The sequence below is a fragment of the Carya illinoinensis genome, chromosome 8 (genome assembly GCF_018687715.1).
Source record: "Carya illinoinensis cultivar Pawnee chromosome 8, C.illinoinensisPawnee_v1, whole genome shotgun sequence".
In the NCBI taxonomy this organism is placed as follows: domain Eukaryota; kingdom Viridiplantae; phylum Streptophyta; class Magnoliopsida; order Fagales; family Juglandaceae; genus Carya; species Carya illinoinensis.
In genome coordinates this window covers 35923385-35943611 of record NC_056759.1, presented here as the reverse complement: position 1 = coordinate 35943611, position 20227 = coordinate 35923385, and the positions used below count along the sequence as shown (strand labels likewise).

At 44.7% G+C, this 20227-nt stretch overlaps 1 protein-coding gene across 1 annotated transcript in view; it reads left to right on the top strand.

The window, feature by feature from the left end:
- The first annotated feature begins 11248 nt into the window (after positions 1–11248).
- Positions 11249–20227, top strand: part of LOC122318106 (DEAD-box ATP-dependent RNA helicase 16-like) — a 23744-nt gene continuing 14765 nt past the window's right edge. Inside the window, exons 1-4 of the mRNA XM_043135245.1 lie at positions 11249–11551; positions 12258–12416; positions 12500–12589; positions 12785–12913. Of these exons, the coding sequence (XP_042991179.1) occupies positions 11387–11551; positions 12258–12416; positions 12500–12589; positions 12785–12913 (543 nt within the window). The 5' untranslated portion in view covers positions 11249–11386. The remainder of the gene's footprint in view (positions 11552–12257; positions 12417–12499; positions 12590–12784; positions 12914–20227) is intronic.

Sequence of the window (20227 nt, the reverse complement as noted above, 5' to 3'; positions counted from 1 at the left end):
CATTATATCTGTCTGCTGCCCCTTACGCTGTCAGTGCCACTTAGTTTCTCGTGTCTCTCCATCTTCCTTCAACTATATAAGGTTACCCATTCGTCCTCATTCCCCCCATTTCTGCATGTCTCCCTTTCTCCCTGCAATTATGCTCTTTCATTCGTCCATTTGCTTCCCCCAACACTTCTCCATTGTCGTCTTCCTCCGCTCCTTGAATCCCTTATACTCCTTTCGGCAACTCCCATGGCCCCCAAAACTTCCAAAACCCTTCCTTCCTAATTCGATGGGAAGCGCTGGAACTCATGGGTCACCAGCATGGACCTTCAAGATTTTCGAACCAGGTATGGCATCCCCTACTCCATAGTTCTGGAGGTCTCTCGCTTGGAGGAACATGCAGTGTCTTTCGATAGCATGGAGTCTCGGGTGGCTCTCTACCTCCTGATGTTTGCAAACGGCCTGCATCTCCCATTCTGCTGCCCCATTCGTGAGGTTCTTCACAACTTGGGATTCGCCCCAGCTCAGCTCAACCCTAATGCCTGGCGACTCTTGGCATCCAACTGTGTCATTTTCCCTAGGGCCTTTATTGGGATGGGCGAGGAGTACCCCGACTTGACAACTTGAGAGTTTCTGTCGGTGTGCCGTATCAATTGATGACTAGGGAGTATATGCAGCTTCCAGGCACAGGTGGTTGGTCAGAAGATCGCCACGCTCAAGTCGCGCACTCGGGCATCAAGAACTACTCCCGAAAGTTCTTTTTCATATCTTGCTCGGGCTGGGAATTCCTTGGGGAGGAGTCGGGCCATCAAGAGTTTTCGAACCCGGCAACCTAGGGACTCCTTCCCTTTTTCACAAAGCCTAGACATCAGACTGAACCAGAAGGAGGAGGCCCGGTTAGCAACAGTGATGGCCTGGGTGAAGGCCCATACCGACAAGTCGTACACCGACCTAGCCCTTTCCGACTGGAACATTCGTGAGTTTCTATTCGCACCTAAACATTCATGCCCGACCAGCCGAACCCTCTTGGATGAGGCACCATCACCTCAGGGCCGGAAGTGGTCTGTAGGTTCCTTCGGGGGCGACAGAAAGTGACTGAATGTGCACCACGATTCACCCCACAGGACTTCTAGTGGTGAGGGTCTCAGAACCAATCTGTCCACGAGCAAGGGCCACAGGAGCCTGCTTGCCCCGAGGTTCCCACTAACCCTACTTGGGGAAGCACAACAGCATACCCGAGCAAGCCGAGCTCTACTACCGTGCCTTCCTGTTTGATGGGCTCCCATACCGCTTTCGTTGAGCTGCCCCTCACTCTTTTAGAAGAAGTGGACTACACCATCTTTGAAGCTGCCTTCTACAGCTCTTTATATCACCCTCCTCCTTGTGGGGCTAGTAGGGTTGAGATGTTCCTGTCCTTCGAGGACACTCTGAGGAAGGAAGCCGCCCATGAGGCCACTGAGACAGCTCGGGAGACTGGGTCCTAGGATAGCGGGCGGGACATATTTCATGGGGTTTCCTCGTCTACGACCAAGGAAGAAGCAGAAGAGGAAGAGGAAGAAGAAGAAGAAGGGCAAAGCGAGAATAAGAAGTTAATGTGGTCGCGGGGTGAGAAGGAGAACATGAGGCCATCTCCATTTGTTCCCTAACCGTTCTTGGGGCAGTCGACCACGAGGAAGTGCTGAGGGTTCTTCCCCACACCCCTCCTTTTGCCGGCGAAGTCACAAGTGAAGAGCAAGTGGCCACGACCATCTCCCCCTTTCCTTCCCCCCCTCTGATTTCATTCGCTGAACCGGAGGTCGTTGGACGTGGAGAGAGTTCCCAAGGCTTCCATATTGTCGTGGTGCTAAGCGATGATGATGATCACTCCCGAGGGGTCAGAGTCGAGACCCCGCCGCTACTCCCATGGGGGGTCGACCCCGCGAGCTTCATTGTCTGGCTGCCTTAGCCCCTCAGGAGGAGTTTTCGAGCTAGAGGAAGTCGACGCGTGGGGGTCGGATCCCTTCCTGCCTTTGGGCATTAGCAACCCCTCTTCATGCGCTGGGGCTGAGAGAAGCCAAGACACCACTACAAACCTCGACAAAGCCCGTGACGTGGCTACCGAGTGGGTGGCCCAGAGGTTGCGACCTGCCTTCACTCAAGTATGTCTCCTAACCCTCCCTGCTCATCTCATCGTGTCTCTATTTCCCTATTGGACTTTTGAATTTCTAAGTGTTTTACCCCTTCTCATTTTCCCCTTTTTCTTGCAGGCCGTAGATCAGTTGGAGGCGACAATAGGTGAAGAGCTCGATGAGCTATCGGAGAACAACCAACAGCTCACTGCATTGATCCACTATGGGCTCTACAAGTTAAAGCAGGTAATCTGATGGAACAAATACCTCGACTCCGAGAGCTAGGGGATCGTCGAAGAGATGGAAGACTTCTAGAAGCACATCCGACGCCTAAAGGCGGATGCTGCGAGGCGCAAAGAGAAGAAGAAAGAGCTGAAGAAACTGCTCCAAGAGGCTAGGAAAGACAACCGCAACTTGATTTCTCATTGTAAATGCCACAAAATATGGTCACTCGAGGAGTGGAGTTGGACCAGACCCAAGCAAAGTTGAAAAAGCTTTGGCGGGACCATACCAAGGCTTGCGGACAGTGCTCAAGGCTGCTGTCCCTTAGTTTCAAAACCATCATGGAGGCACAGCACCTAAGGGAGAAGCTGCAACGGCTAAGGAGCAAGTCAACAGCCTAAAACAGGAGGTGATTGAGAAGAATAAGGGCCTCTGATTCAAGGTATTCATGATCACGAGCCTAAGGTCGAACCTCGAGAGTGTTGGCTAGAATGTTGCAAAGATCAAGACCCAGATCGCGAATTCCAACACCATATGAGACATGGCTTGGTCAGATATCAAGAGGGTCTAGAATGGCTACAAGAACACCTGTTGGCACATGCTGAGTGGGATCTGCACACCTTTGACTTACGTTCTCTTAAGCTGGATTCCCAGCTTTGGGTTTATGTCAAGAATTTCGGGAAGCTAGGATACCCCCCTTTTCCACTAGGCAATTTTTCTCTGACTTCCCCGCCTCCCCCGTGACAGGCTCGGAGCCTCCCCAGTCCCCCATCTTTCATTTTGTACAATCCCCTATATTAAATTTTTTCGCTAAATGTACTTTGTAAAAATCGCGTGTTGTGCACATAGTAAATGAGAATATGTTTCCCTCGTTGCTTGTTTTTTACTTTTGTTCTCTTTGTTTCTTTTGGTTCAGAGGTAGGACAGGTGCCTTGGCTTGACCCGGATAAGCAGTAGGGAGGTCAACGAGTCCCACAGCGAGTCTAGGGGCTTGACTTCAATGCTAATCTAAGGACTCAGTTTTGTTGGATGGGGAGTCGGTGAGTCTTAGGGACTTTGCCTTACCCTGCAACGAGTATAAGGACTTGATTTCGATGTGAGTCTAGGGACTCAGCTTTGTTGGATGGGAGGTCGGCATAGCTTTACCCAGCAGCGAGTCTAGAGACTCGACTTCGATGCGACTCTAGGGACTCGATATTGTTGGACAGGGGTCGGCGAGCCCATGGACTTGGCTTTACCCCATAGTAAGTCTAAGGACTCAACTTCGATGCGAATCTAGAGACTCTGCTTTGTTGAACAAGGGGCCGGCATGGCCTTACCCCACAGCGAGTCTACGGACTAGACTTTGGTGCGATTCTAGGGACTCAGCTTTGTTAGATAGGGGGTTAGCATGACCTTACCCCGCAGTGAGTTTATGAACTTAACTTCGATGTGAGTTTAGGGACTCGGTTTTATTGGATGAGGGGTCGGCATGGCCTTACCCCGCAACAAGTCTAGGGACTCAACTTCGGTAGGAGTCTAGGGACTTGGCTTTGTTGGACAGGGGTTGGCATGGCCTTACCATACAGCGAGTCTAAGGACCCGACTTCAGTGCGAGTCTAAGGACTCGGTTTTGTTGGACAGGGGTTCAGCATGGCCTTACCTCGTTGCGAGTCTAGGGACTCATCTCTGTTGATTCCAATTTTGAGCAACAAAGAGTTTTGGGGGCTATCATTCGTGTGTTCTCATTCATAAGTTCATAGTTTTCATGCAAGGTGCAGTTCCCTGCCCTTACACAAAGTATTTTTTCATGTGCTTGGCATTTCGCGAGTGGGGGAGCTTTACTCCCTAGCTGCTCTTGAGACAATAGAAGCCGGGTTGGTTACTTGCAGTAACCACATACGGGGTTTCCCATTGAGGTCCTAGCTTTCCTTCTTCCTGTAGAGTTACTCTTGTTTGTTTCAGCATCAAGTCACCCACTCTAAAGAAGCGTAGCCTGACCCGTTTATTGAAGTATTGTTCCACCTTCTGCTTGTTGCTCGTCGTCCTTATTGTTGCCTTTTTCCTCCTTTCTTCCAGGAGATCCAAACCTTCTGCTAGCCTTTCATTGTTGGCATTCAGGTAGAAGTGTTGCACGTGAAGGGTAGGCATTCCCACTTCTACGAGAATTATAGCTTCTCTCTCATAGGCGAGGGCAAAGGGTGTTTCCCCGTGGGTGTCCAGATGGTCATTCGGTTTGCCCACAGCACGCCCAGAAGCTCCTCGACCCATGCTCCCTTGTGTGTCCCAAGCCTTTTCTTGATAGTGGATATGAGAGTTTTGTTGGTCGTCTTGACTTGGTTGTTGGCTTATGGGTGTCCCGGCGAGGAGTACTTAACCTTGATCCCGAGCTCCGTACACCACTCCCGATAGTGCGAACAGTCAAATTATCTTCCATTGTTTGGTATGAAGCTCTGGGGTTTGCCTAACCTGTAAATTACCGACTTCCGCAGGAACTTCGTGACTACCTGGGAGGTGATGCTTGCGAGGGCCTTAGCTTCAACCTATTTGTTGAAGTAGTCAACCGCCACGACAACAAACTTGGCCCCTCACCTAGTTGCAGGGAAGGGCATAATCAGGTCCATGGGGCTGTGATCAATGCCAATTCCTCTAGGGCGTAGTGTGGCATGGGCCCATACTCCTGACACTTCAGGCATTTCCTGTCGAAGTCTTCCGCATCCCTAAGAGAATGGGGCTAGTAGTACCTAGCTCGGGTCACCTTTGCAGCCAGTGCCCTTCCCCCCAAATGGCTCCCCGTAGATTCTGTCGTGAATCTCTGCCAATACGTATTGCGTTTCTTCTGGCGAGAGGCATCTGAGGAGGGGCTCAGAGAAGCCCCTCTTGTATAGGATCCCATTCAACAAGGTGAACCAAGTCACCCTGTTTTTGACCTTGCATGCTTTGTCTGGGTCACTTGGTAATTGCCCTCTTGTAGGAATTCCTTGACGTTCGTAGCCCACACGGGGGAGGCTGGGGCGGTGACTGACACCTCTGCTCTGACAACTGGGGTATCAACAGTTCTGACTACAGGTGTTCCAGGAAGAGGAGTTTCTCCTGCCCAGATACAGCCTTTGCTAGTAGGTCCACCTTCTGATTTTCCCCCTTCGAGGTTTGTTAGATGTGGAAGTAGTAGAAGCGATCTCACTCTTTGTAGACGGGTTGAAGGTACTTTTTAAGACTCTCTCCGTTCGTGGCGGACTATCCCAGCACCTGGCTAACGACCATCTGGGATTCGGCCCTTACTTACATCTCCCCATCCCAGTAGTCAAGCCATTGTCATCCCTGCCAAGAGTGCCCTGAAGGTGAGCTTGATCGTGTAGTTGTGCTCCTTCCTTTGCTCCGTTACTATGTGCACTCCCACACCCCCACCAGCCCGACAAGACAAGACGTTTATTATGGGAAACTAGTGAACTCTACGATGAAGTCTGCCAACACTGATCCTTTGATAGTAGCACGAGACCGGTACTCGATGTCGAACTCGCTGAGCTTAATTGCCCACTTAGCAAGCCCACCTGAGGTGTCTAGCTTCTACAGGATCTTCTTTAGGGGCAGATTGGTTACCTTTACTAGGTGGGCTTGGAAGTAGGGCCTTAGCCTTCTCGCTACAACCACTAGTGCGAATACCAACATTTCTATTCGTGGGTAACTGGCTTCAGCTCCTCGGAAGGCCCAGTTCGTGTAGTAGACAGGCCTTTGTCCTTCCTCCATGTCTTATACCAGCACTGCTGAGGCTACGTGTGGGGACACAGCCAAATAGGCTGTCAAATCCTCTCCTGGCTTCATTTAGTTGAGGAGCGGGGATGGGCCAAGTACTTCTTCAAGTTGGAGAATGCTTCTTCACAGGCCACATCCCATTCATGGGCCTTCCTTAAGACCTTGAAGAAAGGGAGACACCAGTTGGTCGATTGAGCGATGAAGCGATTGAAGGCTGCCACTCAGCCGGCCAGCCTCTAGACCTCGTGGAGGTTGAGGGGGGAAAGCATCCCTATTATTGCTTTAACCTTTTCGGGGTTTGCTTTAACCCCAAGAATTTTCTAGACTCTACTGCAAATGCACACTTTGCCGGTTTGAACTTCATCTGGTATCGTTGGAAAAAATGAGAAGGCCTCTTGGAGGTCTGCCAAGTATAGCTCGGCTTTCTTGCTTTTTACGAGCAGGTCATCCACATACACTTCTATGTTCTGGCCAATATTTTTCTTGAAGATTCGATTAACCAATTGTTGGTAGGTGACCCCGACGTTCGAGGCCGAATGGCATAGTTTTGTACCAATATAGCCCTCAATTTGTGACCAAGGTTGTCTTCTCTTCGTTAGTCGGACTCATTTTGATTTGATTGTATCTAGAGTAGGCATCCATGAAGTTGAGGAGGAGGTGCCCCGCCGTCGAGTCCACAATTAGGTCGATGCAGGGCAGGGGGAAACTGTCCTTCCAACAACCTTTGTTCAGGTCAGTGAAGTCAACACACATCCACCACTTCCCGTTAGCCTTATTCACCAGGACTACATTGGAGAGCCATTCAGGGTAGTGTACCTCTTAGATGAATCCTACCGCCAAAAGACAATCCACTTCCTCAGCTATTGTTGCATATTTCTCAACGCTGAAACTTCGTCATTTCCACTTGACTTTCTAGGCCGCTGGGTATACATAGAGTCAGTGTTCGATGATCGAATTGTCTATCCCAGACATCTCCTCGTGACTCCAAGTGAAGACGTCTTGGTGCTCGATGAGGAGGCTTTTCAAGGCTTGCCTCAATCTGGGGTCCAGCTTGACCTCGACTCGAACAGTTCGTTCCTATCTTTGGCTATTGACTAAGACTAGATCCAAGGGTTCATTGGGCTCAGCCTTCTGTAGGGCCCCATCATCGTGGACTTCCTCATCCCATTTGGCCAGGTCGGGGGGTGAAGGCAGTTTGGTCTCCTCTATTGCTCCTCCAGCACTCGCTACCTTGACTTCATACCTCACATCACGAGCATAGTATTCCTGAGTTAGGACCTATTCGCCACGGACCTCCTTCACTCCTAGGTCAGTGGAAAACTTCATCTTAAGATGGTAGGTGGAGGTTACAGTCCTCAGACTGTTCAGGGTGGGGCGTTCATTATCGCGTTGTACGAGAAAAGAGCCTTGACCACCAGGAAATCAACCATGGTCACTGCAGTCCTTGGAGCTTTCTCGACCCAAACGGACAAGCTAATGACCCCCATCGGCTATACTACGTCGCCCGTGAAGCCTTTGAGAGGTACGGGGGCCGAGCATAACCAGTCAGGGTTGATCCCTATTCTAAAGGAGGCTTCCTAGAACAGGATGTCCACCGAGCTACCATTGTCGACTAGGATCATTCGGATTGTGAAGTTTGCTACCTGCATTGTCATTACTAGCATGTCATCATGCAAGTGGAGGATTCTCTCTTCGTCTTTCTCACTGAAAGTTATTATGGCTCCCCCAGAGGATCGACTGGTCCCAATGGGGACCCTCCTTGTGGTGAACACTTCCTCGTAGCACGCTCTTCGGGCAAGCGCCCTCCAAGCCGACGAGGTGGTCCCTTCTCTAGCATATTCTCCTACGATCGTGCGGATTTCCCTAATTGGCCCTTCTCCCCTCGGGGGAATCTTGCGGTGCTGGCTTCTCCGGACCTCCCTTCTTGCTTCGTGTCCCCTCAGGCTAGTTTCTCACCAGGTAACCTAGTGCCTTTTTTTTAGTCCTTATACCGACCCTCTGACTTCGTAGGTCCTCCTCCCGCCTTCTCTTCAAAGCATAACAATCTGTGGCACTGTGCCGGTCAGTCATGTGGTATTAGCAATATTGGCAACCCGTCGTCTCCCAGCCCAGGTTCCTTCGTGGGCTCGACTCCCTCTCCCCCTCTACCGCCAAACTGAAGTGTGTCTAGCACCCACCTCGCCATCGTGCCGTGGCTTCACCCTTCCTTTTCGCCTCAAATATCCCTTTATTTCCTCCCTCACAGTCACGGTGCCCCTTCTGTCCAGCTGCCCTAAGGTTTGACTTTTCCATCTTGAATCGTCGTGGGGGTAGTCAGGGCCTCAAGGGTATCCTCTGTGTTAATGAACCCGTCCGCCCGATCCATGCCCTCAACGTGGTCGAAGTCTATTGAGCTATCTCCGTCATGAACGAGTTCTTGGGCCAGATCCTCCCAGGAGAGTCGCTAGAGTGATCTTCTCGTCTTGATCATCGGTGGACATTCGCTCCTGATTGAAGTGGGCAAGATACGAATTCAAACTTTCGTTGTCTAGTTGTTTCACCGTTAGGAGGTACGCGGCCGGCAATCTCTTCTTCTGGCTCGCCATGAACTGCATCGTGAAAAGTCGTGCCACCTCATTAAAGCTCCCCATGGTCCCAGGTGGTAGGGACCCAAACCAGGTCCAAGCGGCTCCCTTCAAGGTTAGAAAGAAAGGATCAGTAGGTAACCTCCCCAGAGAAGCCGTGTAAAGTCATATGGGCCTTAAATGTATCTAGGTGCTCCAGGGGGTCCTTGGTCCCATCGTACAACTCCATCTTAGGGACTTTGAACTTTGGTGGGAGGGATGCCGCCATGTCTCCCGCACTTTACGGCAAATTGGTGCTGACGAACAGTAAGTCCACTGTGGATGGTGCACCGACTTATCCCCCAACTCCCGAAGCTCGAGGAGCATCCTGCACCTCTCCTCATCCACCGCGATGCTCGCCAGGTCACGCCATGAGTTGACGTGCTTGGGTTCCCCCCCCCCCCCCAAAAAAAAAAAAAGCTTTGTTAGTCCTTTGTAGTGCCGCGTTCTCCTAGCAAAGCGTACCATCTCCTCTGTGAGTTTCTTTATCGTCTCCTCCATCTCTACGAGCCTTGCTTCCATCGCTGCGTTTCGGTTCTCCTCTTGCTGCGTAGCCTGGGACCATGTTGCTACCAACATGCGAAGTACACCCTTCTATGGAAAAGAAAATCCCACAAACGACACCACTGTTGATGTCGTGTTTCGCAGCATGGGTAGCTCCATGGGGGCCCAACTTGCAAGACCTGTAAGATGGTAAAAGAATGAGTTCCAGGGATGTTCGAGGAGCCTTCGATGCCAAAGTTAGTCGAGAATATTTGAGTAAGAAGAATAATAAGAATCAGTAAAGTGGAAGAAGAAAAATCAGGGAGATCATGTTGTCAGGGATTGGGGTATTTATACCTGATTTTGACCCTGTTGTCAGGAAGATCATGGGGTGTTAGGCCGTACTCAGGTCGGACCTGCCACCCATCTATTGCTATGACAAAGTGTTAGAACAAGGTCATGCCGTCCTAGGTGGGCTCAGATACACGTCGTTGCTTGTTTGGATCGCCTGACACGTATTAAATGTGGCGCATCCTAGCCTGACACGCTCACTATCGGGCACGCCCAACCACCAGTGCTTTGCAGTAGTTGTCTATTGCACGTCTCCTTGCAGGGCTCGATTCCCTACAGAGACCCCAGGTGACCGTTGCCTTAGCGGGCTTTTTGATAGGGCAATGGCCCCCACTTTAGGTGAGTGGGTGCACCGAGGGTGTGGCATGCGGCCTTTGCTTTGAGCCCCCCCAGCCCGACTCAAACCCTCGCTCGATGGGGTTGGGGCCTTCTTGTGCTCTGTGGCCCAACACCATTGGGCCCGAGTCCTTTTCCCCTCACAATCAGTGCACATTAATTTGCATGTATACCATCACATATATACTTTATAATTTTAGTAAACACGTATCTTGTAGTGATTTTATTTGTATAAGTGTAATTTTGATGTTTATTTGTATAGAGTATAAATACTACTTTTATATTTTACTTGTATTCATTTGGTCACTATTCAATTTAGATCAATAAGATTTTGCCCTTTCTCTCTCACACCTTCAAGACCCTTCTTCTCCTTCTAAGATTCTGTCTCTTCATTTTTCTCTAGGGTTTCGACGTTACATATACAACTAATTTCCTTGGAATTCAAGCCGTCAAGATCCGAGATGTACGTCAAGACTCAAAACTTCAAAGAATAATAATGGAGTCAAGGTCCTGGATTAATTCCCGGCCACACCATTGATAATCCTGCAGTAGTACCGTACGATCAGTGCTCCTCAATCCTCATGATCTGCATCTTTGAAGATATCCATGCATATATATAATCCCATAAAAGAGATATATATTAACATATTATTTTAGACGTACGATATCTAGCCAACAACCCTATAAATATCTAGCTAACAACTATAAAGTTCGGTTTGGTAGTAAAAAAATTTTGAGATCAGAATTTTGAGTTTTAATATAAAATATTAAAATATTATATTTTAATATTAGTATTATTTTAAAATTTGAAAAAGTTGAATTATTTATTATATTTTGTATAGAAATTTTAAAAAGTTGTAATGATGAGATGAAAATTTTAAAATTAAGATAAAAATTCTTATGTGCCAAACTGAATCTGTTTGTTACTTTTTAATGGAATGAATTCAAAACCATTTATTAGGAAAGAAATCTTGCTACTCAAATGTCAGACTTGGAATAAATTTATAATTTATTCAAAGGGTGAAAAAAAAAATCTATAAAAGAGTATAATTTTTGTAAATAAAAAAAAAAAACGTAATTTTCTAAGCCTATTTATCTTCAAACTCAAGATAAAATCCTATTTCTATTCGTGGAATCGCAGGCTTCCTTCGTGACAGAAGCCCAGCCCATGAGTGTCGAATGCTGACTGGATATTTTATGGAAAAATTCTATTAATAAGTCTCATACACTACACATCATTTTTTTTATTATTTTTTTAATTTTTTTTTCTTATTAAATATATAGTATATAAATAATTAATAGAAGAATTCTATTATTTTAAAAAGAATAAAACTAAATAAAATTAAAAAAATAAATTAAAAAAATAAAAAATATAAAAAAATTATATAATATGTGGTGTAAGGATTATGAGTAGAAAACTCTATTTTATGTTGGATCCACTGTCAACCCGAGTCTCTCTCTCTCTGTGCCCCTAAAACCCTAATTTCATAAAGGGGAGGGTTTTATTGCCCAGAACAAGTTTGTCAATTGTCACAGCCAAAAGTGGGGGACTTAATTGCTGAAAGCATGGAGAAGCCACCCAAAGATATTGCTCGCGAGGAAGCAGAAGATGAAGAAGAGGATCTAAGCTTCGAAGAGCTAGGATTGGACCCTCGTCTTATTCGTGCCCTAATCAAGAAGGGGATTGAAAAGCCCACTCCCATTCAGCGAGTAGCTGTTCCTCTAATATTGGTGAGATTTTTTTAACTTTCTGTTGAATTATATGATTTATAGTTGTTTTACTTCATCTATCCTCTGTTTAGCTGCTCAGACAATGTGGGAATTTTTTTACTTTTGGACTTACTAGTTTTCTTTAGTTTCTCCACCAAAACATTGGCTTTATAGTTGGCTGAAAGCATCAAGGTACGTTGGTTTGCCAAGAAAATTGAGTGAAAATAGAAAATGATGACAATCTTACTTCAAGTTAATCGGAGATTTCTCTTAGACTCAGTAAAGTTTATTTTGTTGTGTGCTCTGACCCTAGATTTTTTATGGGACGTTTATATTTCATTTCTTTTGATCCGTAAATATATGTCAGAGTGAAATATTTGTTTTCCTTTAACCCTAGAGGTTGGCTCAAGTGGTAAAGGACTTGGGCTTGAGGGTATGCTCCCCTCATGTCTAAGGTTTAAATTCTCTTGGGTGCAAACAATCTGTAGGGGATATTTGAATGAGGGATTTTCCCTTGAATTAACCGAGGTGCATTTGCGGGAAACTTCTTGCCAATGGTCTGTATACCCCAAAATTAGTCGAGATGCTGTACCTGGATACCCGGTGCCAATCAAAAAAAAAAAAGATTGTTTTCCTTCTCTTTTTGCTGCTCTTTCTCGGCAACCAAATGGTGGGTCAATTATCATTTTGTCCGTGGGTTAATTATAGTACTTCTCCGTGCTTTTAGGAAGGTAAAGACGTCGTTGCTCGTGCAAAGACTGGCTCTGGGAAGACCTTTGCGTATCTACTTCCATTGCTTCAGAAGCTGTTTACTGATTATGGTTCAAAGAACAAGCTTGCTCCGAGTGCATTTATTCTTGTCCCAACTCGAGAACTGTGTCAACAGGTAAAATTTAAGTATCTTTTGTTTGTTTTTCAATGCTTCTACTTCCTTGTTTGATCTGTGAACTAATTGTATCTGATTTTCAGGTTTTTACGGAGGTTTCATCTCTCATTGAATTATGCAGAGTTCAATTGAAAGTTGTGCAGTTGACGAGCAGTATGCCTGTTTCTGATTTGGTTTGTTCAATGTTCTTTTATTTAATTCCTGATATTAAATATAATAAAATATATATATATATATATCTAAAAGCACCTGCCTTCTTGCGCTGATGCTCTCCCCATAAGTATCCATCTCATTATAATGGGTAGTTGTAGGCCACGCAATACAAAAATGTCTTGTTAACTCATGTTGGTTTTAAATTTTGCTTCCAGCGGGCTGCACTAGCAGGACCTCCAGATATTCTGGTTTCCACGCCTGCTTGTATACCAAAATGCTTGTCAGCTGGTCTACTTCTATCAGCATCCATTGATGCCTCGCTTGAAATTCTTGTACTTGATGAGGTAAGAATATGGTCCTAATTTTTTATGGTTTTATTTCTTTAGCTTTGATTGAGTTTCATGGCAAGTGGATCCTTTGCTAACAGCCTAATTTAAAATTTAGTATGTAATTTTTGTGCCTTTAGCAACTATATCAGCTTCATTAATTTGTTTACAGAGTTTTTATCTCATTTAGAATGTAAATGACAAATTCTCTGCTTATGTATTACTTATTCAACATGAAAACTTTCCTGCTTTGTTTGATAATTTTTTTTTTTTTTTTGTGATAAGTAAAATTCATTCAACGAATGTAATACGCAAAGCCCATGTACACAGGGAGTATACAAAAGAAAAACCTAAATACATTCAACTACTAGACAATGAGGACAGAAAATCATGAACTGCCCCACCATTCAAAACAATAGCTGAAAACCAACTAAACAGGGAAAACATAAAAAATTTCCAAAGTTCTTCTACTGTTCTTTCCCTATTATTAAAACACCTCTCATTCCTTTCCAGCCAAATGCTCCACATAATACACAAATGCTTTGTATTGATACTTGAAACATTATTATATTGTTCTGTCACATTGTAACATAAATATCGATTATTAGAATTGTAACGCCCCCAATTCCCCACGCCCGAACACGGGGAAATCGAGACATCCGGATGGTGACAACCCGGGTCACCATCCCATCGACGGGTGCCAAGTGTGTGCAAAGGCAACAAGTGTGCACAAGAAAAACGCAGCGGATAACGAAAGTCATATAACTAAGTACCAGAATTTTTTTCTTAATGTAATACAAGCTGTTTAAAACATACGTAAATAAAATATTACAAAAACCCAAATACAGTTTTAAACAAATATAAAACATATCATCAGCAACCCGGCGGAGCCGCATCTTCGGGCTCAGCCTCCTCCTCCTCATCCTCATCACCTGCACCAAAAGCTACGGAACCACAAATGGTTCCGCAGGTAAGTAAACCCAAACGCTACCAGATAAAAACACATAGGACTCAAACAATATGCATGAAACATGCCCAATGCACAAAGCCCATAAAACATAATTTTTTCCACACACGCCAAAAATCCCATTTGGCCCAAAAACATATCCTTTCCGAAAAACACGCCAAAAGTCACATTTGGCCGCCAAAAGTCCATTTGGCCCAATATCTCGCCAGAAGTCCATCTGGCCCACGCCAAAAGTCCCATTTGGCCTCACAAACCATTATCCAATTTTAACCGTATGCACCATGACCTCCCCTAGGGGTCATCCGCACACCCTGGCTCCAGTGTCACACCGTAGAGTACCACCACGCATGTGACACCTAACGAGCGATGCCCAGTTCCGCGCCCCGCGCGTTCGTAGCCAAGCATCCTCTAGCCCTCGCCAGCGAAGGGCCACGGAGTCAGTGAGTAGGGCGATGCCCGGTTCCGCGCCCGGCGCGTTCGTAGCCAAGCATCCCCTAGCCCCGCTCCCGTCATCGCTCTCGACAACTCAGGGGACATCACTCAGTTTATTCCGCTCCCGAGTGACCAGAGGAGCTCCACCGAGATAATAACCCATCCCGGCTTGGGCTCGTGATACACACGCACCCGCAATACACTTACGCCAATACACAGGCTTTTCACATAAATCCACAAACACACGTGCATGCACCATGTAATGCCATAACAATGCATAATAAAATAATCCAACAATCATAAATCAAATAAACAGGCAACTCCGTCCTCCATCCATCCGACCCCCGAAACTCCTCGGACTCAGTCCGGAATCAACAACCAACAACAATAAATAATTGAATGAGCAATATATATTAAAATCTGAAAATAGGGTTTGGAAAAATACTTACAGCGCTATATGGCAATTTTAGAAAACAAGCGGCGTTGCAAACGGCGGAAAAACAGCAACGTCACAGTGAAAATTCACTGTGGCCGTGGGTTTGAAAAACCCACTTTTGAACGGGGACAAACTAGGACACGAGATTGATAGGGTATGGTCTAGGGATGGTTGTGAAGCTATTGGAAGTGATGAACGGCCGTGGGTGGCGGCGGAATCGCCGGAAAATGGCCGAAAAACCCAAATCGGAAACTAAGCTCGTAGGAGCTGTTCCGGTGGTGGTTGGAGGCCGGAAATGGGTGGGTTAGGACGGCAAGGGACCGGTGATGAAGTGGTGAAGAAATGGTGGCCGGAGGTGGAGCGACGGCGGCGGATCGGAGCCAAAACCGTGCGCCCTTTTTGGAGCTTTTCCGGCCAAACGGCCGGCCGGTTGGGGGTGGCCTTCAGAGGGGTGGTGCGCCGGAGGGAGGGGAAGAAAATGGGACCGGTGGGGGGCCGAGTGGTGGCCGGACGGCGGTGGGCCGGTAGAGAGAAGGTGTTCGGCCGTGAGGGAGAGGGAGGAGAGAGAGAGAGAGAGAGAGCTCGGGGGGGGGAATCGATCGGGGAGAGAGAAGAGAGAAAAAAGAAAAAGAAGAAAAAAAGAAAAAGAAAGGAAAAAGAAAAGAAGAAGGAAAAAGAAAGAGGAAAAAGAAAAAGAAAGGAAAAAAAAAAGAAAAGAGATGTAGGGAAAATAGGAGATCTAATCCTCATCCGGAAAACAAAACTAAACCGCCAAAAAGAGATTAAAAACCACAAAACAACTAAAAGAAATAAAACACAACATCAAATAAATTAAAAACTAAATTTAAAACGCAAATAAATTAAAAACCAATTTAAAACACATTAATTTAAAATAAATAAACTAATATATTAATTAAAATAAAAACAACACTTCAGTGAAAATACACTCAAAAGCGGGTCATCACATCCTCCCCCCCTTAAAAACAAATTTCGTCCTCGAAATTTGCAAGATCAACCATCAGCGCCAAACAGATACAAGGTACAACTACGAACATATTTGAGAGATACATAACATCGACAACTCCCAACAAAACCAATGGTTATTAACTTCACATCATAAATTGCTAATATCGGCGACGCCTTTGCTTTACCTTCCGAATTTTCATCCTATTCCAACCTTGGTAACCTAATAGCCACTTCCCGAAATTAACCATCAATAAACCAAATTGTACGACTAAAAGATTAATCTCCCATTAAAACTTCAAATCACTACTAATTCCTCAAATCAACACAAAATTTGAACTTCTAAGAATCTCCAAAAATCATGCTTTCGCGCGCACTCTGATAACTCACCAAAATATATAAAGGCTATATCCTCAAAAATTAATATCATGAAGTATAAGCTCAATCCACACCTAATCACAAGAAAACCTTTACCACCTTTCCATAGAAAATCATATACTTCCAAAACCCACAAAACTCCATTCATTCCTCAGTTGGCCATCGCTGCCCTAAACGAAAACCAACATTCCGCAAAAATACATCCATTGATTGATGACAGAAACCAACACTAATCAACCTCCATGCCCCAATTTGAAAACACATAACATCGCCCCAAAATACACCTGTCTCTTCTAAAGATAAGGAACATCTCCAATAGGCCCAAGTCATTCCCAGCCAACCAACAAGAGCGCCTATAACCTCTATCCGATATCCCACACTTCAAGCTCATTTCCAACATTTTGATTTACATCTAATCTTGCAATAACTAACTCACTATAAACTACCATTGACTTCACCTAGACATAATCGAAACGCCCTTGGTAACTCACCCACCTACTTGTACTCTCGAAAACTTTAATTTTAGCACAACTAATTCCTTCAATAGCACTTCACAATTAAATCTCAAGACCGGCCATACTGTTTAAATCTTCAGTCCATCAAAAACTATTAAACAACATTCAAAGATCCTACTGCTTTATTACTTCATACTTATGATTATGCTACCCACCGTTGATGCACAAGTTTCAACTTCCAAGATTCATTACTTCATTCAACACATATGGTGATCTAACGATCTCTTTCAAGTTAAATAACCATATCCCCAATTCTCCCAACTGGATACTTGATCTCCAAAGAAAAGTATAGCCTCACCAATTTAAATTCTTATGATTTCAAGTCGTAATTAATTCTCAAGATAAACACAACAGTCGTTTCAAACCATCATCCCAAAGGGTAACCCGCTTCGACTGCACATCCTGTTCAACTTACCAAACAATTCAAAGCCAAAAAGAGACTAGGATTTGTACTCTCCGAAATCCATACCTTATCCTCAAAATAAACAAAAATTCATTTTCCAAAACATGCATCATCTATTATCCTCAACTCGGTATGAATCAATCCTAAAACCTGTCACTATAACCTCGAGCTATACCAAGTATTGCCAACCAACATTCCATTGAGTAACACGTTTCGACTGAACACTCCAATCGATTCACCACTATCACGTGTCGATCTCATACGTCCTTAGCCGAAACCAATAGTCATTCCAACACACAAATAGTCCATCACTACTATTTCCATCATCTTGACTTATATCCACAAATCAACATGAACCATTCCTATAATTGCTTAACTTATACCCTTAACATCAGCAAATAGCTATCGCTTAAAGCTTTATACTGAAAATGACCTTAAACCTACTAATGATCCGTTCCTAAAAGTCTCCAGAACATGAGGTCTCAACTTCAGTCGAATTCAATACCAACAATTAAACTATTGTTTCCAAAACCTCGATGGATCTATTTCTTCCGAACCGATAAAAATCATTTCCTAAAATCTATTACTACAACCTCGAGTTAACAATAATCATTTTTTAAACTAGCTCGATATTTTCAATCCTCAAAGAAATACACGAACTAGATCATTACTTCCAATCCTCAAAGGAATCTACTCTAGAAAAATTTTCATATCAATAACTCAACTCGAATCAACCCCATTTTTAATGATTACAAACTAATCACTCACTAGAGTAGATCAAGCTACAGCACTAAGTCTGTAAAACTAAGAACTCAATTCTTATTATAAATCAGTCCTTCAACTTTGCAATTCTAAAACCTTAAATCAAATAAGAATCATCTTCCGGAACTTCTAAGATCAAGGAAACTTACATCCTATAAAAGAAAAATCGACTCCCAAATCTTTCAAATTCTAAAACATTAATAGATAATAAATCATTTTCTGAAATTCTCAAGATTGGTGGTTTTAATCCAAATCATTCACCTTAAAAGCCTGTAAAATCTAAAGCCCCAATTGCCACCAAATTACTCATCCGAATCACGAAATTTACCACTCGAAATTTAATTATTCCCCCCAAAGCTTGTCGAACCTAACACCTTAATTACCATAAACTTATTATCCTAAAATCTATAAGGCCCCAAACTTTAAAACTTTGCTGAAATTTCATAAAATCTAACATCGAAATTTGTTGAACTTACAACCTACTACATTAAAGACCATTTCCTAAACTCCACGGAACCAAAGAACTCAATTATTCTACTTCCCTAAAAGATCACCCAGATCATGCTATTCTCTCCAAGCCTCGATAATAAAAACAAACCACACAAGGCGTTCATCACTAAAGATTAGATTAGACCCATACCTGCCCTGACTCTAGCATTCTGAGTCTCTGTAACCTCGCCTCCAACGGTACCAAGAGTCACTGCGTACATTCGAGCCCGAGCTAAATGCCTCTGGTTAGTTCTATCACTGCGACGAGCTCCACGACTTTCTTGAACTCGACTAGGGCATTCACGAGCAAGATGTCCCGTCTGACCGCATTCAAAACACTTGTTACTACCCAGACGACACTCGCCTCCGTGAGCTCTATTACATATTCCGCAAATCGGCACTCGTCCTTCCATACTAACACTTGAGGACGCTTGCGGTCGAGTTCCGGTCCGCTGAACAAATTCTGAGGCGAACCCAAACTACTTCCTTCACCAGAAAAACTCTGCCTCTTATGTCTTGGAGGGGAGCCCATACTCAAGTTATGCTCTCGCTCCACAAGAGTGGCCACATCCACTAAATCCTGAAAGGTGGATATCCGGTGGCTGACCACCATTTTGCATATATCTGGTCGCAAACCTTAAATAAAATTCCCTCAAACACATCCTTAAAGTTCGTTGAACCTACACTCTCCTATACTATAGCCTCGTTACATAAATTCTACAAAACCTTGACCTCAATCATCTTAAGCTACTTAAAGCTAATTCCTCTCCTTATTGCTACGTGAGTTCCCCTCCTTACAAAGATTGCCAAAACCATGACATTCCCTTTAGACCTCAACATCATACAAGCAAACCACATCGCTAAAAATTCAAACCTAATACACTAAATGTTCCTGCCTAATAATAGTATCATCGATTATACCGCCATCCTGCCACAACACAACCTTTGACCCCCTTTAAGAAAAACGAATAAAACCAACAACATAAAACCAAAAACCAAAACCAAACCACATAACAAGAAACAACAGGAAACCAACATGCAATAACATAACTAAATAAACAAAAACAAGCAAACACGCTCAAATAAATAAAACAAATAAAACACGCTAAATAGAAACTATACTTAACATAATTTTAAAACACAACTTTAAAAACATTCTGGTACTGCCTACGGGACATGTGGTTTTACCCAGAGCCATACCGCTCTGATACCACCTGTAACGCCCCCAATTCCCCACGCCCGAACACGGGGAAATCGAGACGTCCGGATGGTGACAACCCAGGTCACCATCCCATCGACGGGTGCCAAGTGTGTGCAAAGGCAACAAGTGTGCACAAGAAAAACGCAGCGGATAACGAAAGTCATATAACTAAGTACCAGAATTTTTTTCTTAATGTAATACAAGCTGTTTAAAACATACGTAAATAAAATATTACAAAAACCCAAATACAGTTTTAAACAAATATAAAACATATCATCAGCAACCCGGCGGAGCCGCATCCTGGGGCTCAGCCTCCTCCTCCTCATCCTCATCACCTGCACCAAAAGCTACGGAACCACAAATAGTTCCGCAGGTAAGTAAACCCAAACGCTACCAGATAAAAACACATAGGACTCAAACAATATGCATGAAACATGCCCAATGCACAAAGCCCATAAAACATAATTTTTTCCACACACGCCAAAAATCCCATTTGGCCCAAAAACATATCCTTTCCGAAAAACACGCCAAAAGTCACATTTGGCCGCCAAAAGTCCATTTGGCCCAATATCTCGCCAGAAGTCCATCTGGCCCACGCCAAAAGTCCCATTTGGCCTCACAAACCATTATCCAATTTTAACCGTATGCACCATGACCTCCCCTAGGGGTCATCCGCACACCCTGGCTCCAGTGTCACACCGTAGAGTACCACCACGCATGTGACACCTAACGAGCGATGCCCAGTTCCGCGCCCTGCGCGTTCGTAGCCAAGCATCCTCTAGCCCT